General features: G+C 69.0%; 3 protein-coding genes across 3 annotated transcripts; 2 read left to right on the top strand and 1 right to left on the bottom strand.

Annotated features, from left to right (window-relative positions):
* Positions 1 to 368: 368 nt before the first annotated feature.
* On the top strand, positions 369 to 10378 carry OPLAH (5-oxoprolinase, ATP-hydrolysing). The gene is made up of 27 exons (XM_042923908.1): positions 369 to 430; positions 949 to 1172; positions 1250 to 1441; positions 1968 to 2067; positions 2144 to 2267; positions 2351 to 2546; positions 2625 to 2790; positions 2904 to 3042; positions 3137 to 3204; positions 3363 to 3628; positions 3765 to 3877; positions 3964 to 4134; positions 4321 to 4458; positions 4545 to 4683; positions 4804 to 4916; positions 5148 to 5299; positions 5992 to 6152; positions 6236 to 6337; positions 6420 to 6594; positions 8129 to 8313; positions 8439 to 8585; positions 8680 to 8814; positions 8954 to 9103; positions 9195 to 9352; positions 9451 to 9611; positions 9818 to 9915; positions 10171 to 10378. The coding sequence occupies exons 2-27, from the start codon at positions 1002 to 1004 to the stop codon at positions 10315 to 10317; spliced, it is 3867 nt and encodes a 1288-aa protein (XP_042779842.1). The 5' UTR covers positions 369 to 430; positions 949 to 1001; the 3' UTR covers positions 10318 to 10378.
* LOC122210975 (sphingomyelin phosphodiesterase 5-like) lies at positions 9991 to 12639 on the bottom strand. Its single transcript, XM_042924034.1, has 7 exons — positions 11590 to 12639; positions 11422 to 11494; positions 11128 to 11268; positions 10959 to 11048; positions 10805 to 10868; positions 10592 to 10727; positions 9991 to 10519 (listed from the first exon to the last, which is right to left on the bottom strand). Exons 1-7 carry the CDS (start codon positions 12415 to 12417, stop codon positions 10427 to 10429), a joined length of 1425 nt encoding a protein of 474 aa, XP_042779968.1. The 5' UTR covers positions 12418 to 12639; the 3' UTR covers positions 9991 to 10426.
* Positions 12416 to 14694, top strand: LOC122210618 (leucine-rich repeat extensin-like protein 5). Its single transcript, XM_042923369.1, has 3 exons — positions 12416 to 12420; positions 12512 to 13137; positions 14045 to 14694. Exons 1-3 carry the CDS (start codon positions 12416 to 12418, stop codon positions 14419 to 14421), a joined length of 1008 nt encoding a protein of 335 aa, XP_042779303.1. The 3' UTR covers positions 14422 to 14694.
* Positions 14695 to 14787: the final 93 nt, after the last annotated feature.

Genomic DNA, 14787 nt, shown 5'->3' with positions numbered 1-14787 from the left:
CCCGAGGCCCCTCCACGACCCCCCTCCCCAGCCCCGTCCCTCACGCCGTGACTGCCCCGCGCCAGGGTGCAGTCCGAGCTCGTCTGGGCTCTTACTTCTTTGGAGGGTGGCCTGCTCCGCCTTCCCCGGGGCACCTCGAGTGGCCGGCTGAACCGAGGTGGCCGGCGGCCGGGGACGCGCCAGCACGGAGCCGCCCCTGGCCCAGCTCGGCCCCGCGCCCCGCGGTCCCCCGGCGTGGCTCCCGGCGGAGGAGGGAGGCGGCTCCCGGCGAGCCGAGCCTGACGCAACCCGGAGGGCCGTGAGCGGTGGGACCGGTCGGGCGGGGGGCGGGCCCCGCTTCCGGGCGGGGGGAGGGGGGGGGTGCGGCGGGCAGGGCCGGGAGGGAGCGCGGCCCGAGCGGACCGCGAGCGCCTCGGAGCCGACGTGCCAGGTGGGCCCCGCACCCGGACCCTCCAGCGCCCCGCTTCTCCCCGCCCCCCCTCCCCCCCTCCCCCCCCCCCACCCCGCCCCGATCGCGGGCCCTGCCGCCTCCCTGGCGCAGGCCCCGCCCCGTGCCCCCTGTCCCACTCGGCCTGGGCCCCAAGGTCGAGCGACTGGGGAAGTCACCTGCCCCCAGCCCCCGTGCCTCCTCGTGCTAAAGGAGCCCAGACCCACCAGCCCGTGGGCTCTCCGGGGCGCCTCCGCCTCTGGCGGGTCCGGGGATTTGCGCCGCAAGCCGGGGCCCTGAGAACCGGGTAACGAGGAGCGTTAGGTGTGGCGTCCCCACCTGCCCGGCTGCGGCCGCGCCTCAGGCGGCGCTCTGAGCTCGGCCTGCAGCCCCGGGCTCGGCCCAGGGCGCCTCCTCCGACCGCCACCCCACCCCTTGCTCTCCTCAGCCCGGCTCTGCCCAAGGCTACCAAGCCGCGGGTGACCCCCGGGCCTGTCGCCTGATCTGCTGTGTCCGTCCAGTTCTCCCAGGACTGCCGGCTGAAGAGTCAGTGCTGGACTCCAGCCCTGTCACCATGGGCAGCCCCGAGGGGCGTTTCCATTTCGCCATCGACCGTGGAGGCACCTTCACAGATGTCTTTGCCCAGTGCCCCGGGGGGCAAGTGAGGGTCTTGAAGCTGCTCTCAGAGGACCCCGCCAACTATGCAGACGCCCCTACTGAGGGCATCCGCCGCATCCTGGAGCAGGTGGCCAGGGCAGGGCAGAGGGGCGGGCTGGGGAGGGACCTGGGACCGGGGCCTGACACTGACCCTGTGGTTCCCAGGAAGGAGGCGTGCTGTTGCCGCGGGACCAGCCGCTGGACACCAGCCGCATTGCCAGCATCCGCATGGGCACCACGGTGGCCACCAACGCGTTGCTGGAGCGGCGGGGGGAGCGGGTGGCGCTGCTGGTGACACGTGGCTTCCGAGACCTGCTGCACGTGGGCACCCAGGCCCGAGAGGACCTCTTTGACCTGGTGAGCGCACCCACTCCAGCTGGTGGCTGCGTCGTGCAGCTCATGGTTTCCCAGGGATGCCGTGGCCCCTCGGGAGGGCAGCCCTTGGAAGGGTCAGTGTTGGCCCCAGGCTAGCAGCTTATAGGCGGAGAGAAGGTTCCAGACACTCCTAGCAGGCACTCTGTCCCCCAAGCCCTCAGAGCGGTCACAATGTCTTGTTCCTGTCTGTCACCATACTGTTCGGGGTGAGGGGTAGGAGCCACCCCCACTCTCCCACTCCCCTACCCCCACCCCTGCTGCTGGGCTCCTCCAGGGAGCTGCCCTTGCGGGGGGGGGGGGTGGCAGTTGGCTGCACTCAGGTGCCTGGGGGCAGAGAGCCACTCCTTGGGGATGGGGAGGCCTTGCTGGGGCTGGCCCCGTCTGTGTCTCCTGGGCCTGTGGACTGGACTGCCGGGACACAGCCCCTCGCCCGCACTGCCCCACCAGCGCAGGACCCCAGCAAGGACCCTCGGGCCTGGGTGTCCTCTGAGCCTCTGCCTGTCCCCAGGCTGTGCCCATGCCTGAGGTGCTGTACGAAGAGGTGCTGGAGGTGGACGAGCGTGTGGTGCTGTATCGCGGGGAGCCAGGTGCAGGGACACCTGTCAAAGGTGCGGGTGCCTCAGGGCTGGGGGCCCGGGGGCAGCAGGGTGGGCCTTTGACGGATGGTAACGGGCCTCCTGGCAGGCCGCACGGGGGACCTGCTGGAGGTGCAGCAGCCTGTGGACCTTGGGGCTCTGCGTGGGAAGCTGGAGGGACTCCTGTCCCGAGGCGTCCGCAGCCTGGCCGTGGTGCTCATGCACTCCTACACGTGAGCGTGGCTTGGCCGGGGCTCTGGGCGGTGGGCTGGAGGCCGTGGGCAAGAGGCGGAGCGCCGTGGGGTCGTCGTTACAGGTGGGCCCAGCATGAGCAGCAGGTGGGCGCACTGGCCCGGGAGCTGGGCTTCACCCACGTGTCACTGTCCTCGGACACCATGCCCATGGTGCGCATCGTGCCTCGGGGGCACACGGCCTGTGCCGACGCCTACCTTACCCCCACCATCCAGCGTTACGTGCAGGGTTTCCGCCGTGGCTTCCAGGGCCAGTTCAAGGTGAGGCCCCCTGCCGGCCTGCTCCGCCCGCCCCACCCCTGCCTGCCCGGCCCCTTACTGGCTGCCGCTCTCCCACAGGACGTGCAGGTGCTGTTCATGCGCTCCGATGGTGGCCTGGCGCCCATGGAGTCCTTCAGCGGCTCCCGGGCTGTGCTCTCTGGCCCTGCTGGGGGTGTGGTTGGCTACTCAGCCACCACCTACCGGGTGGAAGGCGGCCAGCCCGTCATCGGCTTTGACATGGGAGGTACGGAGGCCGGACGGGTGGGGTCAGGAGGAGTCTCCACCGCGGCCCCAGGGCTGAGCAATGCTGGGCGGCCGGGTCTGTGCGGTGACTCCTCCCACCTCTCTCTCCTCCAGGCACATCCACCGACGTGAGCCGCTACGCTGGGGAGTTTGAGCATGTCTTTGAGGCCAGCACGGCTGGTGTCACCCTCCAGGCCCCTCAGCTGGACATCAACACAGTGGCAGCTGGTGGGGGCTCCCGCCTCTTCTTCAGGTCAGCCCCTGCACCTGGGTTGGGCACTCCCCTGCCCCCCGCCCCAGCCCTGCCTCCCAACCCACCTCTAAGTCCCGTCCTCCCTGCCCCAAAGGTCCGGCCTCTTTGTGGTGGGCCCTGAGTCTGCAGGAGCCCATCCTGGCCCCGCCTGCTACCGCAAAGGTAAGAGCTGGTACCTGCCCCGCCAGGCCCCTTCCCACGCTGCCCAGGCCTACCTCCGCCCCCCCCCCCCCACCCCGCCGCCCTTCAGCCCTGACCCTGCTGCCCAGTCCTGGACCCCATCTCCAGCCCCCAACCCCCACACCCTGCACGCCTCCCAGGGGGCCCCGTGACAGTGACGGATGCTAATCTGGTTCTGGGTCGCCTACTGCCTGCCTCCTTCCCCTGCATTTTTGGGCCGGGAGAGGACCAGCCACTGTCCTCTGAGGCCTCCCGAAAGGCCCTGGAGGCTGTGGCCGCTGAGGTCAACAGCTTCCTGACCAACGGGCCTTGCCCGGCCTCCCCGCTGAGCCTGGAGGAGGTAGCCATGGGGTTCGTGCGTGTGGCCAACGAGGCCATGTGCCGGCCCATCCGCGCACTCACGCAGGTATGCCCGCCTTCGCCCTCGCCTTCGCCTGCCCTGCCCCCCACCCCCTCACCTCCCACTCAGGCAACCCCATCAGGGTGAGGGGTGGGGGGCCAGACAGGGCAGGGCGTGCCACCGACCCCCTCTGGCTTCCCAGGCAAGAGGCCACGACCCCTCGGCCCACGTGCTGGCTTGCTTTGGGGGAGCCGGCGGGCAGCACGCGTGCGCCATTGCCCGGGCCCTGGGCATGGACACCGTGCACATTCACAGGTACGTCTGGGAGTGGTGCGCCTGTCGGGGGTGGGGGGCTGGCTTTGGGAGGCACCCCCACATGGCCGAGGCCCCCGTCTACGTAGGCACAGCGGGCTGCTGTCAGCGCTGGGGCTGGCCCTGGCGGACGTGGTGCACGAGGCACAGGAGCCGTGTTCCTTGCCCTACGCGCCTGAGACCTTTGTGCAGCTGGACCAGAGGCTGAGCCGCCTGGAGGAGCAGTGTGTGGACGCCCTGCGGGCCCAGGGCTTTCCCAGGTGGGGCTCACCGGGGGCAGTGGAGGGGGGAGCTGGGCCAGGCAGAGGGCTGGCAGCATCCCAGCCACCCCCAGTTGGCTTTCCTGCCCGATGTGCCAGGTGGCGCGGTCCGGGAGGGCTGGCGGACGCGGGACGGGCGTCCCCGGGGCACCGTGTGCGAGTGGCCCGCCCGCCCCGCTGCTGCAGGTCCCAGATCAGCACCGAGGGCTTCCTGCATCTGCGCTACCAGGGCACAGACTGCGCCCTCATGGTGTCTGCCCACCAGCACCCGGCCACTGCCCGCTCGCCCCGTGCTGGCGACTTTGGGGCCGCCTTTGTGGAGAGGTATGCGAGCTCTGCCTCCCGGGAGCCCTGGAGGGTGGCCTACCGGCCTGGCCCTGATCGTTTTCTCGGGGCCGGCGGACGTGCAGGTACATGAGAGAGTTTGGCTTCGTCATCCCTGAGCGGCCGGTGGTGGTGGACGACGTGCGTGTGAGGGGCACTGGTCGCAGCGGCCTTCGCCTCGAGGATGTTCCCAGAGCTCAGACCGGGCCTCCCCGCATAGACAAGGTGGGTGGCTCTGCCTTGGCCTGCCCACCCGCACCCACAGGGACAAGGGGACAGGTGTGGAGGGGGAGGGGCAGGGAGGGGCTGCACCTAGGAACCTCACTCATCCCACACCCTCCTCAGGTGACCCAGTGCTACTTTGAGGGGGGCTACCAGGAGACCCCTGTGTACCTGCTGGGAGAGCTGGCCTATGGGCACAAGCTTCAGGGGCCCTGCCTCATCATCGACAGCAACAGGTGGGCTGAAGCCTGGCCAGGGTGGGGCCATGGTGGGTACAGTTGCCGGGGCCTGGTGAGCTCAGGGGCCCTGTCAGGGGCTCTCTGGCCCGAGGCTACAGGAACAGAAAGGACTCTGGGGTCCCATTATGGTTGGGTGTCCCCCAGCCTGGGGATGTGGGGTCCCTATTTGGGATGGGAGGGGGGGGGGTCTGGCTCGGCGCCCCCAGCCTCTTGCGCCCCTGCCTTCAGCACCATCCTGGTGGAGCCAGGCTGCCAGGCAGAGGTGACTGATACCGGGGACATCCGCATCTCTGTGGGGGCTGAAGTCCCGAGCCTGGTGGGCGCCCAGCTTGACCCCATCCACCTGTCCATCTTCTCTCACCGCTTCATGAGCATTGCTGGTGAGTGGCTGCCCGGTCCCCATGGCCCTGCTCCCTGGGTAGAGGTAGTGCAGGCACGTGGCTGGCAGGCCGTGCAGAGGGAGACAAAGTGTGACCCAGGGAAGGGGCAGAAGTGGAGTCCCCGCTGGCGACAGAGCCGCCCTGGGACGGCCAGCCCCGCCGCACCAGCCGGCCTTGGGCAGTGGGAGCACCTAACTCCCGCCAGCAGTCATGGGGCCTGAGATCGCCATCCTGTCTGTGGACGGAAAGAGGCTCTGCCCGGCGAGCCCTTCTACGCGGGGTCGGCTGGGGCTTGCTCGCCCCGAATCCTGTGCCTCAGCACCGATTTCTTGCTGTGCTAGGCAAGGTGGAGAGTTGAGGTGGGGTACCGGGTTCTTGGTGAGGCCCTGAACAGGGATGGAGAGGAAGGGGGACACCTCTCACACAGGCAACACACGGGGCCCGCCTGCAGTCTGGCTGTGTCCGCCGGGCCACCACCGCCTTCGGGTCCTGGGTCTGGGTGTCAGAGGCCTTGAAGGCAGCAGTCCTGCCTCTTTTTCCTCCAGGGGTGTGCCGCGCCGGTGGGCGGGCGGGGCGGGGCTGTGCCGCACGGGTGGGCGGGCGGGGCGGGGCTGTGCCGCGGGTGGGGCGGGGCGGGGCCGTGCCGCGGGCGGGGCGGGGCCAGCGGGTGCCCGCTCATTCTGTGCCCCCAGAGCAGATGGGCCGCATCCTGCAGCGCACAGCCATCTCCACCAACATCAAGGAGCGTCTGGACTTCTCCTGTGCCCTCTTCGGGCCCGATGGGGGGCTGGTATCCAACGCCCCCCACATCCCCGTGCACCTGGGCGCCATGCAGGAGACCGTACAGTTCCAGGTTCGGCGGCCCACCTCTCGGCCTCCCTGACCCCACCCCTCGCCTCCGCCCCTGCCGCCTCCACAAGTGTCTTCTGGTCTCAGATCCAGCACCTGGGGGCCGACCTCCACCCTGGTGACGTGCTGCTGAGCAACCACCCGAGCGCTGGGGGCAGCCACCTGCCAGACCTGACCGTCATCACCCCGGTGAAGGCCGCAGCCTGGGTGTCTCCGGGGGTGGGGGTGGCGCGGGCTGCTAGCACAGCTCACTGTCGCTCTCCACCCCCAGGTGTTTTGGCCGGGTCAGACTCGGCCTGTGTTCTACGTGGCAAGCCGTGGGCACCATGCGGACATTGGGGGCATCACGCCGGGCTCCATGCCTCCCCACTCCACCACACTGCAGCAGGAGGGCGCCGTCTTTCTGTCTTTCAAACTCGTCCAGGGAGGAGTCTTCCAAGAGGAGGGTGAGTGGGAGTGGGCTTGGAGTGACCTCGAGGTCGGGGGAGGGCTCAGTGGACCAGGCCGACTGGGGAGCTGTGGCAGCGAGTGAGTGGCGAAGGCCTGCCTTGAGGCTGGGGGAGCCGGGTAGCGACCCCGGAGTGGTAGCAGATCATCTTTCAGAGGTGATCGGAGGCACTGAGGTGAACTCCTTCTGGGCCCAGGAAGGCTCAATGGTTTTGGGGGTGGGGAGCTGGCCAGGACAGTCACAGGACTGGGCACAGGAGGGAGAGGGGCTGTTTCAAGGTCAGCAGCTGCTCACGGTGGTGTCTGCCTTGTGTTTGCACTGGGTCTGTGGGCTACAGAGCAGTGAGGACGGGGGCCAAGGCCTGCAGACTCGCGGAGAACTTTCCTGGGCCTGCACTGGTCTGCCCTACACCATGAAAGCCCCCAGCCCATGTGCAGAGTAGATGGGGGGTTGAAGGCTTGGAGTGGGGAGTGGGGTAGGGGGCGGCTGCAGCTGTGCTGAGTGATACTGACCCTCAAGCAGGGCAGAAGTGGGGGTAGGTAGGGACACCTGTTTTGGAGATCAAGGTTGGTATTTGATGGGATCTAGGGATGAGGATGAGAGGTCAAGTTCAGACAGCCGGAAGGTGGAGGGAGGCTGTGTCACTGAGTCGGCACAGAGCAGTGAAGTTGGGACAGAAGCCCAGGGACAGGGGCAGTGAAAACAGAGCTGGTCTGAGGCTGCAGGTGTCTAGGAGCCCAGGCAGGCATCTGGGAGTGAGAGGAGGCAGCATGGGCGGGGGTGGGGGGTGGTGACAGAGCCACAGGCTGCCGTGGGTGGAGGACACAAAGAGAGTGACCCAGGCCTGGTCATTCCCTTGGTCAGTGTGTGTGGTGGGGGCAGAGGGCAGGGGGCAGGGATCATGGGAGGGATATGTGCAGGCACGTGACAGAAGATGCAGTGGCCAGGGAGCCTCAGAGAATACTGTAACCTAGGTTAGGGAGAGAGTCCTTGCCTGGGTCTCTGGGGCTCGCCAGGGGGCGGAGGCCTGGTTCAAATTTGTTTGGAGGTGGGGCAGGAGGCCCAGAGAGCTAGCTGATGCTCTTGCAAAGTGGTTGAGAGGGGGCCAGTGAGGGCCATCGGACTGAGGGCAGTATGAGTTGGGGCGGGTGAGGGGAAGTGTTTCTTCTCCTGGGAGTGGGGAGGGAAGCCCAGAAAAGGCAGGAGGGAGTGGGGCAGAAGGAGTTAAAGGTAAGAGGACCCCCCTGCTTCTCCTCAGGCACCTCCAGTTCCTGTGAGGTCACAGGAAAAGCCTAGGGTGCCCTGGGGGGCTGGGCTTTGGGAAAAAGGTTGAGCAGATGGCAGGAGGCTGTGGCTTTGGGGGTGCCGGCGGTGGGTGTCAGCAGGGTTGTGGGGGGCCAGGGAAGGGCCAACATGGGGAACTCCCCATAGTGCCCAGCAGAGGAGGAGTAGGTACGGATCAGGGCACTGGGCAGCGCAGCCCCCCATCCGACCGGGTGGAGGGTGGCTCAGCGGTGACCCCATCCGTGCAGCGGTAACTGAGGCCCTGCAGGCCCCAGGCAAGATTCCCGGCTGCAGCGGCACGAGGAACTTGCACGACAACCTGTCAGACCTCCGCGCCCAGGTGGCCGCCAACCAGAAGGGCATCCAGCTGGTGGGAGAGCTCATCGGGCAGTACGGCCTGGATGTGGTGCAGGCCTACATGGGCCACATTCAGGTGGGCCTAGGGCGCAGGAGCAGGGGGCAGCTCTGTACCTGCCCCCTGGCGGCCAGGCGGGGAGGTGGGCAGCCCCCGGCCACCTGGAAGGCAGCGTGGCTGCCGCTGAACGTCCTGTCTGCCAGGCGAACGCGGAGCTGGCTGTGCGAGATATGCTGCGGGCCTTCGGAACCTCCCGGCAGGCCCGAGGCCTGCCCCTGGAGGTGTCAGCAGAGGACCACATGGACGATGGTTCCCCCATCCGGCTCCGCGTGCAGATCAACCTGAGTCAGGTCAGGCCGCAGCAACGGGGCCGTGGGCACCCGCCGCGTGGCCGCGGGGCTGCTGCTGACCCACCTCTCCCCCCCACCCCCACCCCGTGGGCAGGGCAGCGCAGTGTTTGACTTCAGCGGCACGGGGCCTGAGGTGTTCGGCAACCTCAACGCTCCGCGGGCCATCACGCTGTCCGCCCTCATCTACTGCCTGCGGTGCCTGGTGGGCCGCGACATCCCGCTCAACCAGGTGCGCGGCGCGTGCTGTGTCCCTGAGCGAGCCTGGGGGCGGGTCGGCCCAACACCGGACTGGTCTAGGAATGCGGGGGTAGGGCGACGTTTATTTCCCAATCGCCCTGAGAGCTGCCCTCCCCCGTCCCCCACCTCAGGGCTGCCTGGCGCCAGTGCGCGTCGTGATTCCCAGAGGCTGCATTCTGGATCCGTCCCCCGAAGCGGCCGTGGTGGGTGGCAACGTGCTCACGTCGCAGCGCGTGGTGGACGTCATCCTGGGGGCCTTTGGGGCCTGCGCCGCCTCCCAGGTGTGGCGGGTGGGGGGGCACGCTTGGGGCCGCGGGCGGGAAGGGTCTCGGATGCCTCCAGCCTAGCGCAAATGCCGTTCGCCCCTGCCAGGGCTGCATGAACAACGTGACCCTGGGCAACGCCCACATGGGCTACTACGAGACGGTGGCGGGCGGCGCGGGGGCGGGCCCCGGCTGGCACGGGCGCAGCGGCGTGCACAGCCACATGACCAACACGCGCATCACCGACCCCGAGATCCTGGAGAGCAGGTGAGTGGTGCGGGCGCGGCCGGGGCGGGGCCGGGGCCGGGGCGGGGAGCAGGAGCCCGAGCCCGGGTGGACCGTTCTGAACCCCCTGGCCCGCGCAGGTACCCAGTCATCCTGCGCCGCTTCGAGCTGAGGCAGGGGTCCGGGGGCCGCGGGCGCTTCCGAGGCGGCGACGGCGTCGTCCGCGAGCTGCTCTTCCGCGAGGAGGCGCTGCTGTCCGTGCTGACCGAGCGTCGCGCCTTCCGGCCATACGGCCTCCACGGTGAGCGGCAGCGTCCCTGGATCCCCGACTCCCACCCCACCCACCCACTCCTGCACGGTGTCCTCCCCTCTGCCCGCCCTCCTCCTCTCTCCCTTCCTTGTCTCTTGCACAGAGTCCTTCCCGGAGTCCTTCCCTCTGCCCGCCCGCCGCCTCTGCCCCTCCCTTCCTTGCCTTCCGGGCCAGCCTCACTTTGCCTCTTCCCGAAGGGGGCGAGCCCGGAGCCCGGGGCCTAAACCTGCTGATTCGCAAGGACGGCCGGACGGTGAATCTGGGCGGAAAGACGTCGGTGCCCGTGTTCCCCGGGGTAAGGGTTGACATCTGTCCTTCCTCATTCCCGCCCGCCCTCCAGCGGCCCCCTTTCCACAGAGGGTGAGCAGAGTTGCAAAAATAACCAGCGTCTGAATTTAATTTGGTTTCCGAAGGAGAGAGGGCGCGCCCTGGGCCTCCGTGGGCCAGGCCGGCTGCCATGAATGCGCTGCCCCGGTGGGGTTGGGACTGCAGCGAGAGGCAGGGTTGGGGGCGTCCATGCCCGCAGTGAGCCTGTCCCTCTGCTCCACAGGACGTGTTCTGCCTCCACACACCAGGCGGGGGTGGCTACGGGGACCCGGAGGACCCCGCCCCACCGCCGGGGTCGCCCCCGCAGCCCCCAGCCTTCTCTGAGCGCGGCAGCGTCTACGAGTACCGCAGAGCCCAGGAGGCGGTGTGAGGGAGGGCCCCCACAATAAACAGCGAAGTCACAGCGTTCCCGCGGCAGCCGGCCAGGCTCACGCTCTGCGTCCGCGTCCGTCTTTCCAACTGTCGCCTGCGAGCCTGCGTCAGGAGGGCACGGAAACTCGGAGGCGAAGTCCCACGGCCAGGTGGTCTGTGAGCCCCGCCAGGGCCGTGCTGAACGTCACCTGTTCCACCTCCTGGGGGCGGGAGTCAGACTGAGGAGTCGCCCTAGCTGCAGCCGGCCCAGCGCCCTGAATTCTGGCACTTACTGGGCTCAGCGGGCCTCCGACCGCTCCCCGGTACATGATGTAGTCCAGGCGCCGGCCCCGCCAGGGCTCAGCCCGGCGGCCTCCGCCCAGAGGGCCCGCCAGGTAGCGGCGGCGCCCTTCCTCCTGCTCCAGGGCCCTGAGGAGGGGCGGTGTCACTAAGACCAGGCCTCCCCAGCGTTCTGGGCGGCGTCTGACCCCCAGGTCGCCACTCACCTCCTTAACATCTCCGGGGAGCAGGCCACCGAGTGGCGGAGGGTGGAGGTGCTCAGTATTGTGCCTGGGGGAGGGCGGGCGGAGGGCGGTGTCAGCGGCAGCCGCGGGCCTCGAACCGCATCCAGGTCGGCTCCCCACCCGGTTGCCCCCGTACCCAGAGCCCAGGGCTGATCCCGGCGCGTGCCCAGCCGGCAGGGGTCCCGGAAGTGGCTGAAGAGCTGGTGCTCCTGCTCCTGCGCGTGGTCTGCGGGGCGAGGCCAGCGCGTGGTGGGCGGGGCGAGGCCAGGCCGCCCCGCCCCCGCCCCGCCGCAGCCTGCCCTCACCTGAGGAGCAGTTGTCGAAGTTTAGGTCGCCCAGGAGCACGCTGAAGGCCACGGCCTCGCCACTCTCGCGGCTCTCGGCTTCAAACTGCTCGATCCAGTCTAGTAGTAGCGTCAGCTGTTTACAGCGCAAGGGCCCGTCCTCTGCGAGGGCGGAACGGAAGGCTCAGCGGGGCCGCGCTCCCCGCCCCCCCCCTCCCCGGGGCTCGCGGTGCCGCGGGCAGTGAACCAACGGTCGGGGGCGCGGAGAGGCCAGACGGCCTGCCCACGCGCCGACGATCCCGTCCTCGGGCTCACCACTCGGCGCATGCAAGTGCGTGCAGTGCAGGAAGCCCACGACGCGGCGCCCGTCCAGGATGCCCACCTGCGCCTGCAACACCACGGAGGGCCCCAGCAACCGTCGCCAGTTCGAGCCCACGCCAGCCCTCTCCCCGCCAGGAGGCGCCGCGGCGGTTGGGCAGGTACCTGTGCGGAAAGCAGTCCCTTGGAGGCCAGCGCGTCCTCGCGACGTGCGTGGGGGAAGGACCGGAAGGCGGCGCGCAGCAGCGGGTAGCGCGAGGCCAGCAGCAGCCCGCTGCCGAGCAGCTTGAGGTGCGGCCCGGGCTGCAGGCCACACGAGCCCACGTCGTGCAGCACCGGGCCCAGACTGGGCGCTAGGCGGCTCACGAGGCGGTGCGCCGAGCGCAGGTCGAACACCTCCTGCAGGCACACGAATTCCAGACCTGCCGGCACCTCGGCTGTCAGCACTCCGCAGGGCGCCCCCGGCCCCGGCGGACTGCTGCCAGTGGCCCCGTAGCGCGAGGGCCGCAGGCCGGCGAGCAGCGCGGCGCCCACAGCCTCGGCCCGCCGCTGGCTGTGCTTCAAGTTGCTGAAGCGCGCCAGCCCGTCGGGGAGCAGGCACAGGTTGGCGCTGAGGAAGCTGAAGCAGCGCGCGGGCTCGGCCGGGGGGCGCCAGGGCGCCGGGGGCTCCCAGCACTGCGGCGGGGGCTGGTAGCAGAAGGGGCGGCGCCAGGTCTGCAGGAGCAGCCAGAGCGGCAGCCCGAGCAGGGCCAGGGGCAGGCCGACCAGCAGCAGCAGCAGCAGCGCGGCCCCAGCTTCCGCAGCGGCTTTCAGCCGCCGCAGGCCGCTCGGGCGCGCGGTCGGCGCGCAGCAGCCCAGCAGCCGGTCCAGGGCCCAGTAAGCCGGGAAGAGCAGGGCTCGAGCCAGGCGGTGGAGGGCGTGCAGTCCCGGGTGCGGGAAGGGAGAGGGCCGTGGGGCACCGGACGCTGGGGGCCAGTCCGGAAGGGTCTGCATGATGTGCGGGACTCCTCCGCCTCGCGGCGCCCCTGCGACCCAGTCGCTGCCAGCGTGCGTCCGCGGGAGCTGCGGGGGTGTCACGGGGGTCAAGGTTACGTGGCGCCACCTGTGCGCGGAACGGCGTAGGTGCTGTGCCCCGGGATCGCTGGGGCGCGGGCGCAGGCGGCAACCGGCGCGCCCGGGAAGCCGCGCTCTCCTCTGCCGCGCGGAGTCTGGGCGGCCGTTGGAGGGAACAAAAGGGAAAGCGAAAGAGACCCTGGCTTCGCAGCCCCGCCCCCAGATCCTCCTCGCCCCACTCTGCCCCGCCCTCCCCTGTGCGCCACCGGGAGAGCGCCCAGACCTGCCCGACGCGAGCGGGGATTGGGGTGCAGCCTACAGCAAATGGAGAGCGACCCTGTTTAGTGCAGGCGGGCGCAGCGCCGGTGGAGGCAGTGCGGTGCGTGCTGCGTCCAGCTCCCTCCGCCGGCCCGCAAGTCCGCGCGGAATTGCCGGCGCCCTCCAGCGGCCCTGACTTCGGGGTCTACCCCAGCCCCACCCGCCTCCCGGGGTCCAGGTGTGCCGCAACTGAGTTCAGAGACACAGCTCCAGAGGAGGGACGGACTCAGAACGCCCTAATCTGCCACCCAGTGAGAGCCCCGCAGAGCTGCCCTAAGAGGCCTGTCCCCCGTGGTGACAGACCGCTCCGTGACCCTACCCCGAGGAGCTTCCAATCGGGAGGTGAGGGCCGTTGGTGCGGATTTGCGCCGCCGCAACCTCAGGACACGTGAGCCACATGGAAATCAGCTCCCCATCCGGGGGCCCTCTCGTACCTGCTTCCTTGGTTCCCAGGGCCCTGCTGCCCCGCTCTCTGTCAGGTGCTGCCGGGCCCTGCTTGAGCCCGCATCTGAATCATTTGAGCCGTGAACCACAGCCCACCGCTCTCCTGGTTGGGTCTTAAATTGCCCAGGAGTTTGGATCTGGGCAGCCATTCACGACTGCTGCCAGGGAGGAGGAGGGACTTCTGCCCCCCAACCCCACCCCCAATTCTCCAGGAATCCCTGATCCCCTTTAGAAACCAAGATCTGGTGCTGGGCGTGTTCACCGCGACAGTTGTGTCTTGCCGCTAGGCCTTGTCGGCAGACAGAACTAGGAGATTTCCGTCTCTAGATCTCACACCGCTCTATGTGGAGTCCTTCCCTGCCTTTCCGCGGGGGTCTGGCTGGGTCCCCTGAAGTAGCAGGCCTGGGAGTGGAGAGCGCAGGGAGCTCCCGGGCCAGAAGGCCCTAGCATACCCCACAACCCTCTCCCTCCCTGCCTTCCTTGCTGGTTGCTGATATGATGCCTCTGGTTGAACCCTGGGACTCTTCTGTTCCCTCAGAGCGCTCTGGCTGGCAAGCACCGGTGTTCCAGGAGCCTCCTCGCCTGGGGTCCTCACTCCCACCTCCTCAGCCCACCCTTTGCCTCCTATCGCAGCTCCAGCCTCCTTCCCTTCCTCGGGCAGGTCCTCTCCTTTACCTCTCGTGGGCCAGAGGCCACTCTGTGGGCTTTACCCCACTGCCCATCTCTCATGCACACCCTGGCAAGGACCCCCATCCTGGCCTCCAGGCCTCAGTTTCCTGCACTATCCACAGGCCCCTCCCCTTAGTCTGCAGGTTACCCCTGGTGGAGTCCCATTTTACACGCCCCGCCCCGGCCTCTGCTGCTCCCTTGGGCTTTCCCATTCTGCCTGCGCTCTGCCCCTGCCCCTGCAGCAGGTGGGTTCTGCCGGCTCCAGCTCTGAGGCTCGGAACCCTGTGGAGCCTTAGGAATCGGCCACATCTCCCTGGGCTGCCCCTCGCTAGGATTTGGGTGAGTCTACTTTCTCCGGGGTCCCGTCCATCTAATGTCCTCTTGCCCTTAGTGAGGCTCCAGGAGCCCTCCCTGCCCCCTCTCCCGCCGCCCTCTTCCTGGCCTAGGACAGAGGGAAGGGTCCCCACGTCCACATCCTTGTCTTCTGCCTTCCACTCTGCACCCAGGCTTTAGCTCTCTGTACAGCGCTAATGCTGCTGGCACAGCCACGGCCCTTCCCTGCCAGGTCGGCTCCTCCTTGCTTCCTGCTCTTCCCCCTCCGAGTCTCAGGGGCTCCTGCTGCTCTCACCCGCAGGCCGGCGGCAGCTGGGGACCTTTGAGCACCACCCTCCTCAGCAGACAGCTGCCCAGCTTTGGTCTTGGGGCTCTCTCCAAGGACCCCGGGGTCAGACAGCTGCCCAGCTTTGGTCTTGGGGCTCTCTCCAAGGACCCCGGGGTGGGCCTGGAGCCCCAGGGCAAGCAGGATTGAAGGGGTGCGGGGGGAGGAGGTGCTGGTGGGCCACCCCGGCGGAGGCAGCACCCCCAGGAGTTCTGGCCCGG

The sequence above is a fragment of the Panthera leo genome, chromosome F2 (assembly GCF_018350215.1).
Source record: "Panthera leo isolate Ple1 chromosome F2, P.leo_Ple1_pat1.1, whole genome shotgun sequence".
NCBI classification, from domain to species: Eukaryota; Metazoa; Chordata; class Mammalia; order Carnivora; family Felidae; genus Panthera; species Panthera leo.
This window is presented reverse-complemented; position numbering and strand designations above follow the sequence as displayed.

Bases quoted from the DNA above. Each gene is read 5' to 3' on its own strand.
- OPLAH (XM_042923908.1), top strand. From the start codon at position 1,002: ATGGGCAGCCCCGAGGGGCGTTTCCATTTCGCCATCGACCGTGGAGGC. The intron at 4,684-4,803 runs GTGGGTGGCTCT...CACCCTCCTCAG, and splicing joins GGCCTCCCCGCATAGACAAG to GTGACCCAGTGCTACTTTGA. The intron at 5,300-5,991 runs GTGAGTGGCTGC...CTGTGCCCCCAG, and splicing joins CCGCTTCATGAGCATTGCTG to AGCAGATGGGCCGCATCCTG.
- LOC122210618 (XM_042923369.1), top strand. The intron at 13,138-14,044 runs GTGAGGGCCGTT...CCCTCCCCTTAG, and splicing joins GAGGAGCTTCCAATCGGGAG to TCTGCAGGTTACCCCTGGTG.
- LOC122210975 (XM_042924034.1), bottom strand. From the start codon at position 12,417: ATGCAGACCCTTCCGGACTGGCCCCCAGCGTCCGGTGCCCCACGGCCC. The intron at 11,269-11,421 runs GTGAGCCCGAGG...CCGCCCTCGCAG, and splicing joins GCACTTGCATGCGCCGAGTG to AGGACGGGCCCTTGCGCTGT. The intron at 10,728-10,804 runs GTGAGTGGCGAC...GCCCCTCCTCAG, and splicing joins TCCCCGGAGATGTTAAGGAG to GGCCCTGGAGCAGGAGGAAG.